The sequence below is a fragment of the Prinia subflava genome, chromosome 9, assembly GCF_021018805.1.
Source record: "Prinia subflava isolate CZ2003 ecotype Zambia chromosome 9, Cam_Psub_1.2, whole genome shotgun sequence".
NCBI lineage: Eukaryota > Metazoa > Chordata > Aves > Passeriformes > Cisticolidae > Prinia > Prinia subflava.
The window spans coordinates 29,257,974-29,273,814 of record NC_086255.1 but is presented as its reverse complement, the minus strand read 5'-3'; the positions used below and the strand labels follow the sequence as shown (position 1 = coordinate 29,273,814).

General features: G+C 39.9%; 1 protein-coding gene across 3 annotated transcripts in view; it reads right to left on the bottom strand.

Annotated features, from left to right (window-relative positions):
• The window catches only part of ARID5B (AT-rich interaction domain 5B), a 117,756-nt gene that overhangs the window by 60,776 nt on the left and 41,139 nt on the right, over positions 1–15,841 (bottom strand). For all 3 annotated transcript variants that reach the window (XM_063406113.1, XM_063406112.1, XM_063406114.1), the window contains one exon: positions 10,442–10,672. In XM_063406113.1, the coding sequence (XP_063262183.1) occupies positions 10,442–10,672 (231 nt within the window). The remainder of the gene's footprint in view (positions 1–10,441; positions 10,673–15,841) is intronic.

Genomic DNA, 15,841 nt, shown 5'->3' with positions numbered 1-15,841 from the left:
TAAAAGCAAATTCACAAAATCCCAGCCATGTGGAATTTAAATTCTGAAGAAGTCTCACCCACCAGCAATTACTACTGCAGTGTTTAAAATTTTAAAAGAAAACAAACCCAAACCTGAACAAAACACTATTTTTCAATTAATTTTTTTTACTCTGATTTCTCTCCACATTACATCATCTCCCAATTACTGTGATTTTGCTGAGTGTGCCAATTTCTTAAATACACAGCTATAAAATGTATGGACTAATTGTTGAGCAGAACTGAAGAGCTATTAAAACTGCAATAGTACAGCACTTGCAATGGTAGTCTATTATTTCTACATGATTGGTTTTGTACAGTCTAACTCATGCAGTGAAACTCTTAGATAAATTAACTCCTTCGTTTTGACATAAACATCAAAGGGAGAATTAAAGGAGAATGAACATTATTTTCTGCTGCTATTTTAGACATACTGTTCGTAACATCCATGAACATTCCTGGAAAGTTACAAATTATTTAAACTGAGAAAGCCATTTGCTGTTTTTTCAAGTCTGTAATACACAAAATTTGGCTCCGAAATTGTCTCATTTTCCCATTTCATGTTTCCCTGTCATCTACACGGTACAGCATGTTTACAGAACTTTATAACTATAATATACAATTCAGTCGTTTCTAAACAGCCCTGTAAGAGTAAGTCTGAAATGTACACATTTTAAAGATTACTTAGTGAACACCAAACCCTTTCCCAGCTGTTTTAAATTTTGAATTTCCCAATAAATGAATAACATACTAAAAAAGCAAACAAGATCTGACATTATTTAGTCTAAGTTTCTAAAATGGCATAACATCTGTAGCTAAAAACAATTCTGAATAACTATATTTAACTAGAGCAGTATTCTATTATTCATAGCTCATTTTCCTTGCAGACTAGGGGACTTAATGTGGTGTTCAAGCATTTCAAACATTTCTTTTAATTGTTTAGTCCTTCCAAGAGCCAAACTGCCGCAAAAAGGGGCAAAATGTTCACTCATATCTTTTATATATATTCATGTGACCAACCCATGATCTCAGTTAAGTGCCACAACTGTTCATTAACACACATCACAGCCCCCCAGTCTGCACTGCAAGCTTTGAAACCATGCCAGAAGCAGGGGCTCAACAAATGGCACTTTGACCTTTTCACTACTAACTTCAATCTTTATTAAAATCTCTCAAACGTCAGCTCTGTCTCTCTCTTTTACCATCTTTTATGGGCTCCTGAAATACCTAATATTCATTCATTAAACGGAAAAGTTTGTTACATTCTTACATAATGATAGCTTCCCCTTTCACATGCAATCGGCTTGTGAAATGCCTCTGATTGAAAAAGAGAACGAAACACCCCCTCCCCCAGCCAAACAACTCTAAATTCAGATTGCTCACTCACTTCCAGGGAAATCAAGCATGCTGCCTAATATTAAAAAAATCTCATGGCATCCAGGCAAGTTTAGCTCTGTTTTATGTTCCCCTTATTAAATTTCACCTTAGCAACACACAAAATCCTCGCCCTGCTCTTTGCCTGCTTTTTCAGTTTCGTGTTTGCATCTTCACTTCTTTGGTCCTGCATTTATGGGGGGACAGAAACTGAATGTTTTTGTACAGCAGAGTTTCAGTTTCTTACAAAAGAGTCACCAAAACCAGAATCCCATGGAGGAAAACACAACTAGGGACAAATAGAGGCTTTGATCATTTTTATGGGGCTCAAGCATAGATTTTTGGGGGAAGGGGGGAGGAGGGAGAGAGAGAAATAATGATTTTTTTTTCCTTTTCTTTTTGCCTGCCAGTAATTAAATAATTACACATTAAGAACAACAACAACAAAGAACCACAGAAAAAGTTCTCATGAGTCATTTATGTGTTTTCATTCTTTGTGTAAACTTTCTGGCACACCCTATATGCTTCATTTCTCGCTTTAAATAAGTACTGGAAAATATCACAGTATTTGGAACCAAAGGAAATGACACATTAATTTGAAGTTTACTTTGTGTAAGTTTGCATTTTGCAAATTTGAAATGCAACTTCGGGGAAACCTGAAACTCACCTTCAACCTCTGATTTCTCTCCCCCTTTCCCCACAGATTATGTAGAAGGTATAAGCTATTTATTTCAGGGCACAGTGAAGTATCATCATGAGGTGGCTCAGTTGCCCGGGATACTCCTATCAGCCTGACCAGCAGGGAACCTGGGAAGCGTGAGCTCCAAAGGGGGGAAGAGTAAACAAAGTAATGAGTAACAGTTACAGCTCCTTAAAATGTGTACATTAACCTCGGGATTGGGAAACTATTTGCTTTCTAGAGGCAGCACCCTCTGATTGAAATAATGATAAATATTTTGGAAATTCCATCTCAAGCCAAAATGAAATTACCCAAGTGCACTCTCGGAGAACAAAGAATTTTAGTATGCCTTCAAATGAACTCAGGTAAGTTTACAAATGGACTATACCTAAAAGACCATTAACTAAAATTACATTTGTTTTTATTGAAAGACAGCCTCAAGTGCTGACATGTAATATATGACATGTGATACATAATAATACTGTTAAACCAGTTCTGACATAATATTTCCCTAGGCATAATAACCACAAATGACTGCTTTAGTTAAGAACTAGCCAGAAACAAAATAGATCCACGTAGAAGTAGCTTTAACCATAAATACCTCAACAATATTTTATGTCACTTTGTAAAAAAGTTAAAGGAGTCCCATAATAATTAACAACAAAAACTTCATGTTCTTTACTATTGCATGGTGGTTGTGAAAGGTTATTTCATAGTCCCACAGCTGCCAATGCTGTAAATTATGCAGGCACCAAGAACCATTAAGGAGAAATAATAGCAATTTAAACTAAGGCTGACGTAATTCATGATAAACAGTCATTGGAAAATATTACAATGTTGTCCTTTTTGAGTGGGTTTAATCAGAAGAATGTGACCATATTCTGACACAAACCACTTCACTTTTCCATTGTACGGGGATGGGGGCCCTTTCCTGGCCATAAAGGTCTCCCTTGCTCGCTGCCATCCCTGGGGGATGCTGCCCACAAGGTTGGGTCGCCAGCAGGCTCAGAGTTCTGGGACACAGCTCCAGAGGCTGAGCAGGCCTGGTGGGTCAGGGCAGGCGTGCAAACCAGAGGAACAGTCAGACAAGGATGCGCTGATGAAGGCACACGAGGCAAAAGAGATGGCTCCAGAAATGAGACCACCTATGATGGACATGGCTCACAAACACGATGAACACAGCCTGGCTTACTTTTTGCTATGATCACAGAACGTGATTTTGGTAGCTGAGTTGTAAAAGCAGCCATCAAGGGGAAATCTTATATAGAAGGCATTAGGAATCTACATCTACAATCATTTATTGAATGGACACCAATAAAATGGCTGTGTGTGTAACAAACAAAATGACAAAATGCATGCCATGGGTTACATTCATCAGGCACAGAAAAGCAGCTCACTTGCAAACCCTCATTTGCTGGAACTACACATTAATCCTCTGCTGAACTCCTGTCTGTTAAAACGTGTAAACCCCACAATACCATCACACAGTCACTAAGCTAAAAATTAAAATTTCTGGGCACACTCAGGCCCTTGCCTCTGCCACAGGCACTTGAAAGAGAGGCTCTCTCACCTCCTGTCCAGTGAGAGCCCCAGATCCAGAGCTCTCCCAGCCTGGGCCATAGTGGGCACCCCGTGGTTCACAACTCTGATGTTTCTCAAGCAGCCAGGTCATGGCCCAATGCAGTCATGTGGCATAAACCCCCTGTTCTCCTGCTACCCAAGGGCACCTGGAGAAAGAAGGAGCCACCCCAAATTCCAAGTGCCCTCCCATGGGAGCAGGCCTGTCAGGCAGCTCCCTGCTCCTCTGTGCAGAGCTGACAGCCACGACCAGCCCGAGGAAACGGGCAGAAGCAGCTTTTCAAGCAGGACCTGCCCTTCCACTCAGCATCTGCCGCCTTCCTGAGGGCAGCAGGAACACGCAACCCAAATAAAATCAAACACAAATAAAAGTGTTCTCCATCAAAGAGTTTTGATTATATAGTGAAAAAATTATCTTACTATTTATCCCAGTTGAAACTACGGTTCCTAGTCAAAATGCAATAAAACCCAGAAAGGAGTAGAAGCTAACAGCATTTGTTTCCACTGAAGCTCTTGCAGGCAGGAAGGTATTTTATCTTACTTTACTACACATTACTTATGTTCACTTAACAGCTTGCTGTTAACATTGGGTGAGATTCTGTCTTGGTTAACTGGTGAAAATCGTGAGTAACAGCCACAGAAGTGCATGGAGTTATGCTGGATTTACGCCACTAAGGAAGGCAGAATGTGACCCCTTATCAGTGCCTTTTTGCTTTGAGTATACAAATATTTTACGCATTTCAATGAGTGACAGAATGCAAAACTTGCAAATATTTATTTTTAGATGTATGGGGGAAAAGCAATTAGAGCTAAAAATGTTAAGAATGAAGAAATCACTTAACAGAAGCAATTATGTTGGGCACATAAACAGCTCTGCCTTCAGACATTTTATTCAAATGCTGCAAAGCACACTAGAAAATATCAATTGTTTTAAAAAAACCTCCAAGTATTTTTTCACAACTGAAAAAATCAATCATTATAAACAACATCTGGGGATCATTAATTTCTTGCTCTACAGTTGAATTAACAAAATAAGAAAGAAATCTGACCAGAATCCAGAACATTTCCAGATTCACTTTCTCAAGCTAAAAGCTTGTGTTTGCAGAGGTGGGGTGGGAGGGAAGAGGAAATGTACATTTATCTATATTGTATATAGCACTATTATGCATTAATCACTACTTCCCCTCCAGCTATGTCCTGTTTTTGTTTGGAGAGACCTAAAATTTGAAATATTTAGCTAAGCCACCCTGCCCAAGACCTTGGAAAAAATTTGCATATTTTTCAGACTGTTGGAGATGCCACCGTAAAGCTCCATCTAAGGAGCTCCCAGTATCCATGTTAATAAAATATCTCCATACTCCTCTATTGCAATTCTAAATGTTTTAAACATTCCAGTGTTTGCAGAGGAGCACTAACACCAACACCACTTTAATATCACATCTGTATTAAAACAAAGCCCAAAGCATCTATGTGGAAACTGCATGTTTTTCTGAATTTCACTGATACAAATTATCCTGCAGATAGCCAAAACAGACAACAGCAATAATGCTGATACTTTACATCAGCTGAAAAACTTCAAAAAAACACCCAGTCAGCCTAACAGCAATTTTTGTACTGGTGCTAGTTTAAAAAGAAAAGCCAACTTTGACTCTTTGACTCGCAGAAATAAAATAAGTCACCAACAGGAAAACTGTATTTCATTCAGACTGGAAACATTCTTCCGTCTTTTTTTGTTTGTTTGTTTTAAGAACTCATTCCCTGCCAAGGTTTTATTTTGTTATGTTTTTCCCCCAAACAACTGATTTTATCTGTGAGTCACAAACTTCTGTAAACTAAGATGCATAATGAGAGCAAAGACCAAATTTCAGCTACACCAGGAGTAATGGTATCACTCTATACCCTGAAGCCACCAGCTTTCACGCCACAGAATGTTTCTGGCACGTGACCCATCCCTAAAAAGTCCTTTCTCCTTCATCCATGGCTCTTCCATGGCTTTCCTGGCCAGTGACAAGGAGGGTAAGGCTCTCTGGAATTGCTGTCTCAGAAGCTCCAGCAGCTGGGAGGACTGGTAAGTCACCCCTCACTCCCAACCCCTCCCTGCCAGCCCTGCAAGTGGGACAAACTGCCTTCTTCATTGTTTCACAGGGAGAGATGAGCTGTTGAAGCTTTTGAGGTTTGCATTTTAATGCAGATAACTTTTCCCTTAGCAAGCAGTATATCTTTAAATTTGGTTTGGGGGATGGGGAGAAGAGATAAGGGGGGCCTGCAATGCCCTTTTGCACATCGTTTTTTTTTTCAATCAGCAGTTTCCCTCTGCATTGCTCATGTTATGGCCAAATGAAGACGGTTAATTTTTCAGAGAAAAAATTGTATCTATACCACAGTAGGCTGTAGTTCTCTCACTTTTTGGTATGAAACATTTCATTAAAAAATTGGGTTTTACATGCAAACCCAAAACCTTCTTTAGGGTGTGAACATGTGTTTGCAGTACTCCAGAGACCAAAGAGATTGTTTAATGGCATATTGGATCCAGCATGCTATAAAAATAATCCAGAAAGATTTAAAATTTACCAAACAGAATTTGAAAATTGAGAAGAAATAAGGTATTCAGTTTTCTCTCACACTCCTGTTTACAGAAAAAGCAAGTCCATCCTCACAGAATGAAAGCCAGCCTTTGGATTCATCTTTAGCAGACAGGATTAATAACATGTATCTAGCAAAGCACCATGATAACTCCTTCTGTGTGAGATTTTTACCTGGTGAAGCTGATGGAGCTGAAGCTCACCATTGCCCAGACCACAGCTGGATCACAGAAGGATCCTGGCTCATTGATGTGCCCTGGAAGCCTCTCCATGCCACGGAGCTGGCACGAGCCTGGCAACTGGAGTCACCTTTTTTGGACAAGCAAACCCAGAGGACATGTGCTGCTCTAGCAACAAGTGCTAGAGCACCGATTTATGCCCAGTGACCTTCAGATACACCTTCTGAACACTCCCAGCCAGCTTTGCCTCCAGCTACATCACTCTGGTCTATAATGAAAATTATTACAAACCTCATTTTTTCATTCCTTCTCTCTTGCAGCATGTATGACCACACAGCAGATGCCAGTAAATGATATGCATTTACAAAAGTTATTCAGTAACAGTAACCCCGGAGGCTGATAAATGAAAAAGATTTTGAAAAATGTCTCCAGCTGAAGAGAAATGAATTGTTCATTTTCATTGCTCATATTCATTATCCACCTGGACTGCTTCATGCTGGTGAGGACCTCTAATTGCTCTTATTTCAGGAGAGGGATACGTGTGCAGTTTGACTGCACTCATAGCCAGGAACTTGGGCTATCAAGACATCCAAGCAAGGTTTATGTCTTTTGCTTTCTGAACAGAAGCAAGCTCTTGAGCCTATTTGCATTCTGGAGGGGAACCCTCCAAGGCAGTTGGATTAACTAATCAGTGGTAATATCAACAAGAATGGGAGCAGGAGGCTTCCCATTCACAGCAGTCTTTCCTCTGTAAATGCAGAGCAAGTCCTTCCGTGGCAGGCTGCAAAGAAATACATGCAAATGTTTGCTCCTTCCAGCTGCTGAGCACGTTCCTCAGCAACCCACTTGTCCAGCAGCCTCCTGGATGGGATGCTGTGGCACACTGAACCAAACCAGAGCAGAATCAGAAGAGGACTGTGCAAGAAAACTGGTCCAAAATATTCCTGTCCAAACTGCCTGGGCACACACCATCCAGCAGGGCACAGCCAGCACAGAGAGCTGAGGTGCTGCAGCACCTGAGGCTGCAGCTGGAGAGGAGGCTCAGACAGCCTGAGCCTCACAGAGGCTCCAGGGAAACACAGAACATCCACACGGGACTGCCCAAAGCCCTGCTGCACCTTCCGGCCGTACCTGTGGGAGCTCACCCACAGCATCTACATACACCTTCTGCTTTAAAAAGCCCCACATCAAAACAACATTATTTATTGGCAACAAAACTTAGTTTCTCTTCCTCATTTCCTGCCTGATTTATTTTTGCTAAACCCTACAAAAGAGGGAAAAAGAGGCAAGGAGTATGAGAACTCAGCTTTTTTTTTTTTTGTTATAAATTTATAATGAAAGTAGAGACAGTATTTCCAGGAAAAGCATTTTGGTCTAGAAAATTAAAACTGCCTACATGCTGGGGTTCTTTGTAAAGGTGTTTCTGGTGTCTCATTTATGACATGTTGTATCTGTTGCAAAATACTCCAACATACAGAGAATGTGTCAGACTTGCCTCAAAAGCAATGCTTCTGTGGAAGACTTGGCATCCACACGAGAAACCAGTGCTCCAGTGCTTCCCACATAAAGACATCAGCAGAACGTATTTCCCAAATTTTGTATGTGCTTTAGAGGTAGGAGAATTTCAGGTAAAAATGGTGATATTCACACTCTTGTCTTGTTCCTTATGCACACTTATCTCATTTGCAAGCTAAGAGAGAGACAAAACCTTCAAATTAAATGTGTCTGGATCTCCTTATAGACACCTTTTTGGAATTTTAGTCGCCATTTTTGTAATCTGGTATCCCCTCAGATTTGGCTGATAAATACCAGTGCCTTAGAGTAATCTATTTATCTACTGTACCACCCTCCCTCTGTTTAGCCTTGGCAGTCATCACTTTCCACATGTGACATCAATCTACACGGTATCAATGTAAACTGTTTGTATAATGAAGCGTTGTACATTTTATTGTCCTGCCAGCAAAGAAAAGGATTAACTAGTGCTTTGCCTGTTGTCTTCAACATAGCATAATTGACACCATACATTTTGCAATACAGTTATGGAACCACATACTGGCCAGTTTTTTCTTCTTTAAACAGGGGGGTTTGCAAGTTTTACACCTTTATTTTCATAATAAATACTTTTAAACAGTGTTTTTTGGGGATTTTTTGTGGCTCTTTTTTTTTAATGGAGATTTTAAAAAAATCTGCTTCTTAAACCAAACTAAATTTTAAATACACGTTATTAATTTCTATGGCTAAGATTTCTGTGTCTCTGGTTGATAATGAGATAATTGCCTCACAAAGGTCAAGAGAATGGCATACTTTGCTTTCAGAGGCTGAACAAAGCACTTGCTATGGTTCACTAAGTGTAGTTTCTGCATCACTCCACATCTCTTTGATTCATCTATTACTAATATTCCATGATACACTTGCATTATGGATCCAACTATTTCAACAAACCTGTAATCAAGGAATGACCCTGAATAAAATACTCCACAGAAAGCAGATGGTAGGCTCATGAAACGCCTTCAAGCCTAAAATAACCTTTCCCATATAAAAAGGAGAGTCAATTACAACTGAACTTTATATTCTGAGCTTGAGCTCAGAGTAAATAAAAACCAACACGATACTATTGTGTCATTGGACCAAACTTCCAGGGCATTTAATTCATTTTTTTCACCACCCCCACCCCCTAAGAGCAACCAACACTTTTATTCATAGTTCATTCAGAGCCTGTAATGTTTTGTGTGAGTGTGAGCAGACTTGACAGTTTGGGCCTGATTCTGAAAAATCTTGACAGCACAAAACTAAAACTACTCCCAGCAGTCATGCACTCCAGTGACAACAGCACATGAGGAAGGATCTTGTCTGCTTTTTGGGAATGGAGCAGCACAGCAGCAGAGGAGCACTGCCTCACAAAACGCCCCAATGCCACCGGATGAGTCAGGGCTTCTCTGCCGACACAACAGTGCCCGAGCTGGGCACCAAGCTCAAAGCCAGTGTGCTAGAGTTCAGAGAAACAGGCAGGTGACTCTCCCATCTGAAGCATTCCCTCGCACTACCATCATTAAATGTTTAAAGGCAGCAGCAGATTTTTTTTCTCTATGAAACCAGAGGAGCTCCCTTGCAGATGTGGGGGTCTCGCAAGCAAAGGTGAACCCCCCACCATGCCGACTTTGCAAGCATTAGCCACAGAACTCATCCACCTGGTGATACGGGGGATAAAACTTAACTCTGGACACTGCTACAGAAACCACACCGGACCCATTACTGGGTGTCTACACAACATGCATTCTGCCACATATGCAAAGCACATCTGCTGTCATTGGGATGATCTGACACCAAAAACACCCTGTGTGAAATCACCTGGTTGCTCTCAAGTGTCAAATCTTGCAGTCCTTTCCCCCAGCTGTAAGGGGCTGTGTACTCCTTTAGAGTTGCAGAATATTCTCTATGCCTTTTGAACTAAGAGGTCACCTCCCAGAGGTACCTCTGCACTCAGAAAATCAAGCTCCTAGCAGTGGCAAAGTCCATGTTGAACAAGCCCACATTCCAAGATGAGCAGAAACACACCAGCTACAGCTGACACTCGCACAAGGCCCCAGCAGCACGGCTGACAAGTGCTCTGCAGCAGCAATGGGCTGTGCCAGGACTCTCTCCTATTCTGCAATTTTTACCATATTGCACCAACAACTTCAAAAAACTAACACACACTGTAAAGCTTCTGGAAGACAGGCTACAGGCGAATGGTTAAGGTGGATGAACTTCAAACCCAGGCCAGGCATCGTTTCACTCAGACCGAGTCACTGTGCTATGCTCTACCCATGTACCATTATCTTTGATTGTGAACTCAAGCTGCAATACTGAGATCACTGGTGCCTAGAGCCTTCAGTCTTAGAGAAGAAAGAGCACATTTGGTACTGAATGTTTCAATCATAAATAGCATTGGTTCACTTCAAAGGAATCACGTTTTCCCTTTGGAAATCAGTAGACACTTAGAAGAAAAAAAACATCTTATGAGAAAAAGAAAATAGCTGTAACGGGACTTACCAAACTCATCACATATACTTTCGTTTTCTATTAGGGTAGGATGATCAAATGTATCCCGGCAATAGAAGATTTGGGGGTTCTTGCTTGTTACTGCAATGCCTCCAAGGGCTAAAACAAACTGGTCTGTTAGTATTGAAGAGGGCTTGTCCTGAATGCGCTTTAACATGGAACGGTAGCGACAGTACTGTGGGTAGCTGAGAATTAAAAGGTTTGAATCTTCGTCATCCTCACCTGGAAGAAGAGAAAAAAAAATACTCTCAGTATATCAGAAAAATACAAAACAAGAGTTGTAACTCAAGTATTTCAGAAAAATCCGTTTTTCTGAAGTAAGTTCATCTTTTCTCAAGACCCAACTTTTCTAGCACAGTGGGTCTGGAAAGAAAAGTTAAAACCAGAAATGTAAAGAAAGTTTATTAAAATAGCTCATTTTTTGCCTTTCTGTTCAGTTTTCCCATACTTACTACCAAGGACTACCTGGATGAGCACAAAACCACTGCTCTGCACAAGTTGGCCAAGGGCCTGAATCACAATGTTCTCTCCTTACTTTGCCAATTTGGCTGCTTCAACAGAAATATTATCTGTAATTTTTACTCAGTTCCCCATATACCTTTACTATAATCATGTTTACATCAGCTAACATCTTTTAAAAATAATAATATACAAGCCTCACAGCACAGAGCTGTTACCTCTCCTGGGAAGTACCTGATACTGCTAAGTCCCAAAGGACCCGTGGGCCAGGGAGGTGGGCTGGTCACTGTTGCTAAACTCCAAGAGGTGGAAGCAACTTTCTTCACATTAACTGCAAATGCAGCAGGACTCAATAGAAGTCCTACAGAGCACAACAAGCAAATGAATTTTCAAACAGCTTGTGCTGCTGGGCTCAAAATGTAAAGCAATCTAGACCTCAGAGCTTTCCATTTCTCTATGGTTTAGATGATATCACATATGAAGGTAGATTTTGAAATATCACAATCAAGTGTCATCGTACAACCAGAAGGAAACCTAAGAGAAAAAAACCCAACTCGAGAAGGGATACAAACATGAGAAATGACTCATTTGCAGTTATGCAGCCAGTACTTAACAGCACCTCTTTTTATGCCCATTTATCTCCTCAGGTACATAACAGAACATGGCTTTCCAGGCACGCCAATGAAGACAAAGCAACTCCATTCACTTTACGTTTTCTGCTGTACTCTGATTAGTGAATAACTCAGCTCTTTCTTCTGCCAGAGACAAAAGGCCTACTATTTAATCCCACTGCCAATACTGAAATCATCATTCTTACTCCTGAAGTAAAAATCACTTCAGACATTGAAAGATAAGTCAGATCAGTTCTTCCCAACTAAATATGATAGCACAACTCATCTAGATTTACGTGAGGCAATGGAAATGTTGACAGATAAAAGGCTAAATTTTAAGAAGTCTCTGGAAGCAGATATATCACCTAGAATGTCATCACTGCAGATGAATGCAATGCTGTAAAAAAAAATCAACACAACAGACGGACTTGTGAAGCACCATCTTTAGTAGCACAGCTCCTGAAAGTCATCACTTTTAAAAACTCAGAACTCTCACCACTATCCTGACATAGGTGAGGAGATAAAACTATTTTGGGGAAAACAAAAAAAAAGAAAAAAAAAGAAAAAAGAAAAAAGCGGAAAAAGAACAATACATTTTGGTAAACAGTACTGGCATTACTTTTCTAAGAAAATAAAATTGATGGTCCTAAAATCTCTTTTGGCCAATAACGATGTGGTCATGCTTTTCTTTGTTTCAACAAGTATCCCATAAGCCTACACAACAGCACGATTGAGCCAACTGCTCCTGGGAATAAGGCTCTCTCTTCTTTATTAGGAAACTCTAAAAATCAGATCAGGAAAACTGTTCTAGGAATTAACAAGCACATGATCCGTCCTTTAGCTCCTTCGAGAGTTTCACGCACGCCTGTTTGACGGTTATTACTACTTTCTACCTTTGTGTAGATAGCGGTGAGCTGAATCTGTTGATCTGACAGCACTTTTCTCATGCCAGGATGTGGTCAGCTTTTTAAACAGGGTGTATATAAATGTATGTCCCACGTGCCTTTGTAGTAAACCATTAGTTTCTAGACAAATGTGCTGCAAGTCTCTGTGCAGAATTACACAAACTTTGTACCCCTGACAACTGATGGCTTAACTCAAAGCCCCTGGCATAAATTAAAACCAAGTAATTTTTACAGGATCACTTTCATACATGTTTGTGCAATTCCAGTGAGTACTTTGTGATGCATTTGTTTCCTTTCCTTTTTTTACTCTAGGCTCAATAGATATGTCTAAGAATGAACAAAGGCTGAATAAACTGAAAATTTGTTTAGTGAAAGACAAACACAGTGTTCCTGGAACAAAGATTTTTTCCTCAACCACGCCCACATGAGAAAAGAGAAATCAAAGCAGACCAATCCCTAATAAAATGCAAGCCTGAAGAAGAACTATTATTTGCTTTTATCAAAATCTCACACATGCCATTTAATGGTGGACTTAGTGAATACTGCAAGTATTTTTCAGAAATATGATCAGAAAGAGTTTACTCTTAGGAGAAGCAAAGTTCAGAATGTGGATCACATTCCATTAAAATTAAGAAAAACAACATGCCTTCTAAAAACACACAGCTGAGATATTGGGAAACCAAGATGCTGTATTTCTGAGTTTCATTTTAGTTTCAACAGACAGAACATGGTAAAAGATAATACCTCCAGTATTCTGCCTGTGAGGCTCAACTGAAATTACTCTAATCCTATGCCTATATCATAATTGAGTGGTTTAATAACCCCCTCCAACGTCAACTTTTCATTTATTTTTATATTTCAAGGCAGAAAACAGAGAAACTGTAATTAGGAAGCAAGGTTCCACCACTGCCTTCCTTCTGAGCACTGCCTGATATCTCCAGAGTTGTAATCCAACAGTTCCCTTTGTAAGGGGCAAAGAGAGCTGGGATTTGGCACAGCCTGGCATTTATGTTGGATTACATGTTCTTCAATTTCTCTTTGTAAGTAAGAGATGCATGAAATGCCAAACACAATGAATCTATGCAAGAACTGACTTTTCAAATCAGCACAACCATTTTTAATATGTAAGGCAAGACAATTAAATGCCCCAAAAGAAAGAAAAAAATAAAGCTTGTTAAAAGGACGAATTCCTAACAAATCCATCTAGAGCCAGAACTATTTACAGAGAGAGCAAAAGAAAAAAATGTAACATGCTTTTGTTTGCCTGTTTCAGAAACATCAGGCTATAATGTTATTGCTAACTGCCATAATCTACCCTCAACATCAGTAAGCATTATTTCTCTTTAAAAAGACCTTCACACCAGGATTTTATAGAGCTTGATGGAAAAACTATGCATGTTCCTTCCTGTACCTAATTACCTCAACTGGAAAAGCTGCCAAGTATTTTGCCCTTTAGTTCTTTTAATCGTATTAGTGCAAATGCATTTGGATGCCAACAGAAACAAACATTTTAAGATTTTTGCTTAAAAGATTCCAAATATGTATGAGGCTGGTGCTATGAAAGCACACTCCACTCCTTCCCAGAAGCACAGAGTTATTCTTGCAGAAGAAATATGAATTCGTGCCTCTTGTAAGACTAAATGTCTAGTTTCGACCCAATTTAAGTAAAATAATGTCAATATGAACTGCTCTCACAATGATTTATGCTACCTTCTGTTACTTTATTACATTAGACATTCCTTTCTCTAAGCTTTATACTTTTTGCCGTCCTCCTAGCAACCGCATAAAGGCTGAGTACCAACTTTACGCGCCTGGCACTCTTCCAGGCTCGACTGTTATTGATAATTATATTGAAGTTTCAATTTAATTGCTATTCTGTTGTGACACAGAATATTTTTTGTAATTAGGCTTTTCTCATTTTCTGTCCATTCATTTTTTGTATTCCTGAAAATGACTTTTTCGTCCCCCCCCTCCCCCCTCCCGAAAACACAAGCAGAACAATGATACAGATAAGGGTCTGTACATCTGTTACTATCATTAACAACTCAGTAATGTGAAGGGAAGAAAAAAAACATCTTAAAGGGAAAAAAAATGGTGAATGTAATTTCTCAGAAGGTAAATTTCTTTCCAGTTTAAGTGCTCTTTTTCTTCTTACAGTTACTCAATGATTTCCTGTTCTAATTACAAGACATTATACAGAAAGTAATTTTTAAAAAGGAAATGTACCAGCACAGGAGGCTAAATAGAAACACTGGCTTGGTATGGTTTGAAATTGCAAACTTTTACATCTCTTATCAATTCTCTGCTCTATCTTTGTGCAATATATTCTACCACACATCTACCATTTCTTTTGAGGCAGTTAACACAAATGTATACATCAAAGGGGAAACACACTTGCAGTTAAACTGCAGGCAAAGGGAAAAAAAAAATCAATTTTTCCTCCACCATGTAGCTGGTAAGTTGGAGGCAAGCCAAGTCTCGCAGTGGAAAATATTAAAAAGTACAAAAAAAAAAAAAAAAGGCAGCAGGCTTGATTAAAAAGCAAAAGAAGAGATATTCAGTTCTAGATCTAAATGAATAAGCCACAAACTATTTCATAAAAACATACTGTGACGTAAATTACACATCAGTATTGCACTGTTGTGGTTATTTTGAGAAATGGCTTGTACTGTAAGTCAGATGGTAAAACCCCACCCTTAATGATTTTGTAATTCTCCATACAGCAATCAAGTGGAGCAGTCATGAAATTGCCAAGAAGGAAAACAGACAGAGCTGTAGAGAGTTTGTAATAAAAAGATAATGTACTTTTAACATAACAGAAGTAGAAGATTGGTTTTATTAACTAAAAAAACTACTTAAAAGGTCCCAGGCTTGCCATTTGTTTTGATAAATGTTGACACAGATCTTCGTAAGATAAGCAATGGAAGTATCAGGGGAACCAGATAAAATGGGACAATGCTTTGGTGTGTGGGTAGCAAATTGAGCAAGGGAGCTCTCTGGAATACAGAGAGAAAATGAAGGAAGTTGCAGGGTTCTGTCCATCAGGCTCCTCTCCCACACGGTGCCCTCGCTCCTCTGCCTTCTTTCATAACGCTGTGTTACTAAGGGGGTCTCCCAGAGGATTCACATATCATAATTAGTTTATCATTGCTTGTATGCATGGCTTTGACCATTATCATCAATATGCAGGCGATAGGGGGGTAATGGAGCATGCAGCAGTGTGTCTGGGGGACCGGGGCGGTGCTGAATGAACACGGCTCTGACCCCGTGGTGGGAGGTGTCCTGACTGCTGCGGGGCAGTGTGCTCACTGACCTCCCTAGACCCTCCAGCTGCTAAGACCTAACCCTCCTTCTCTTGTTCTACTCCTCTGGTAATGACTTTCTGCAGTATAGGCAGGAGAACACAGGTGTAGATG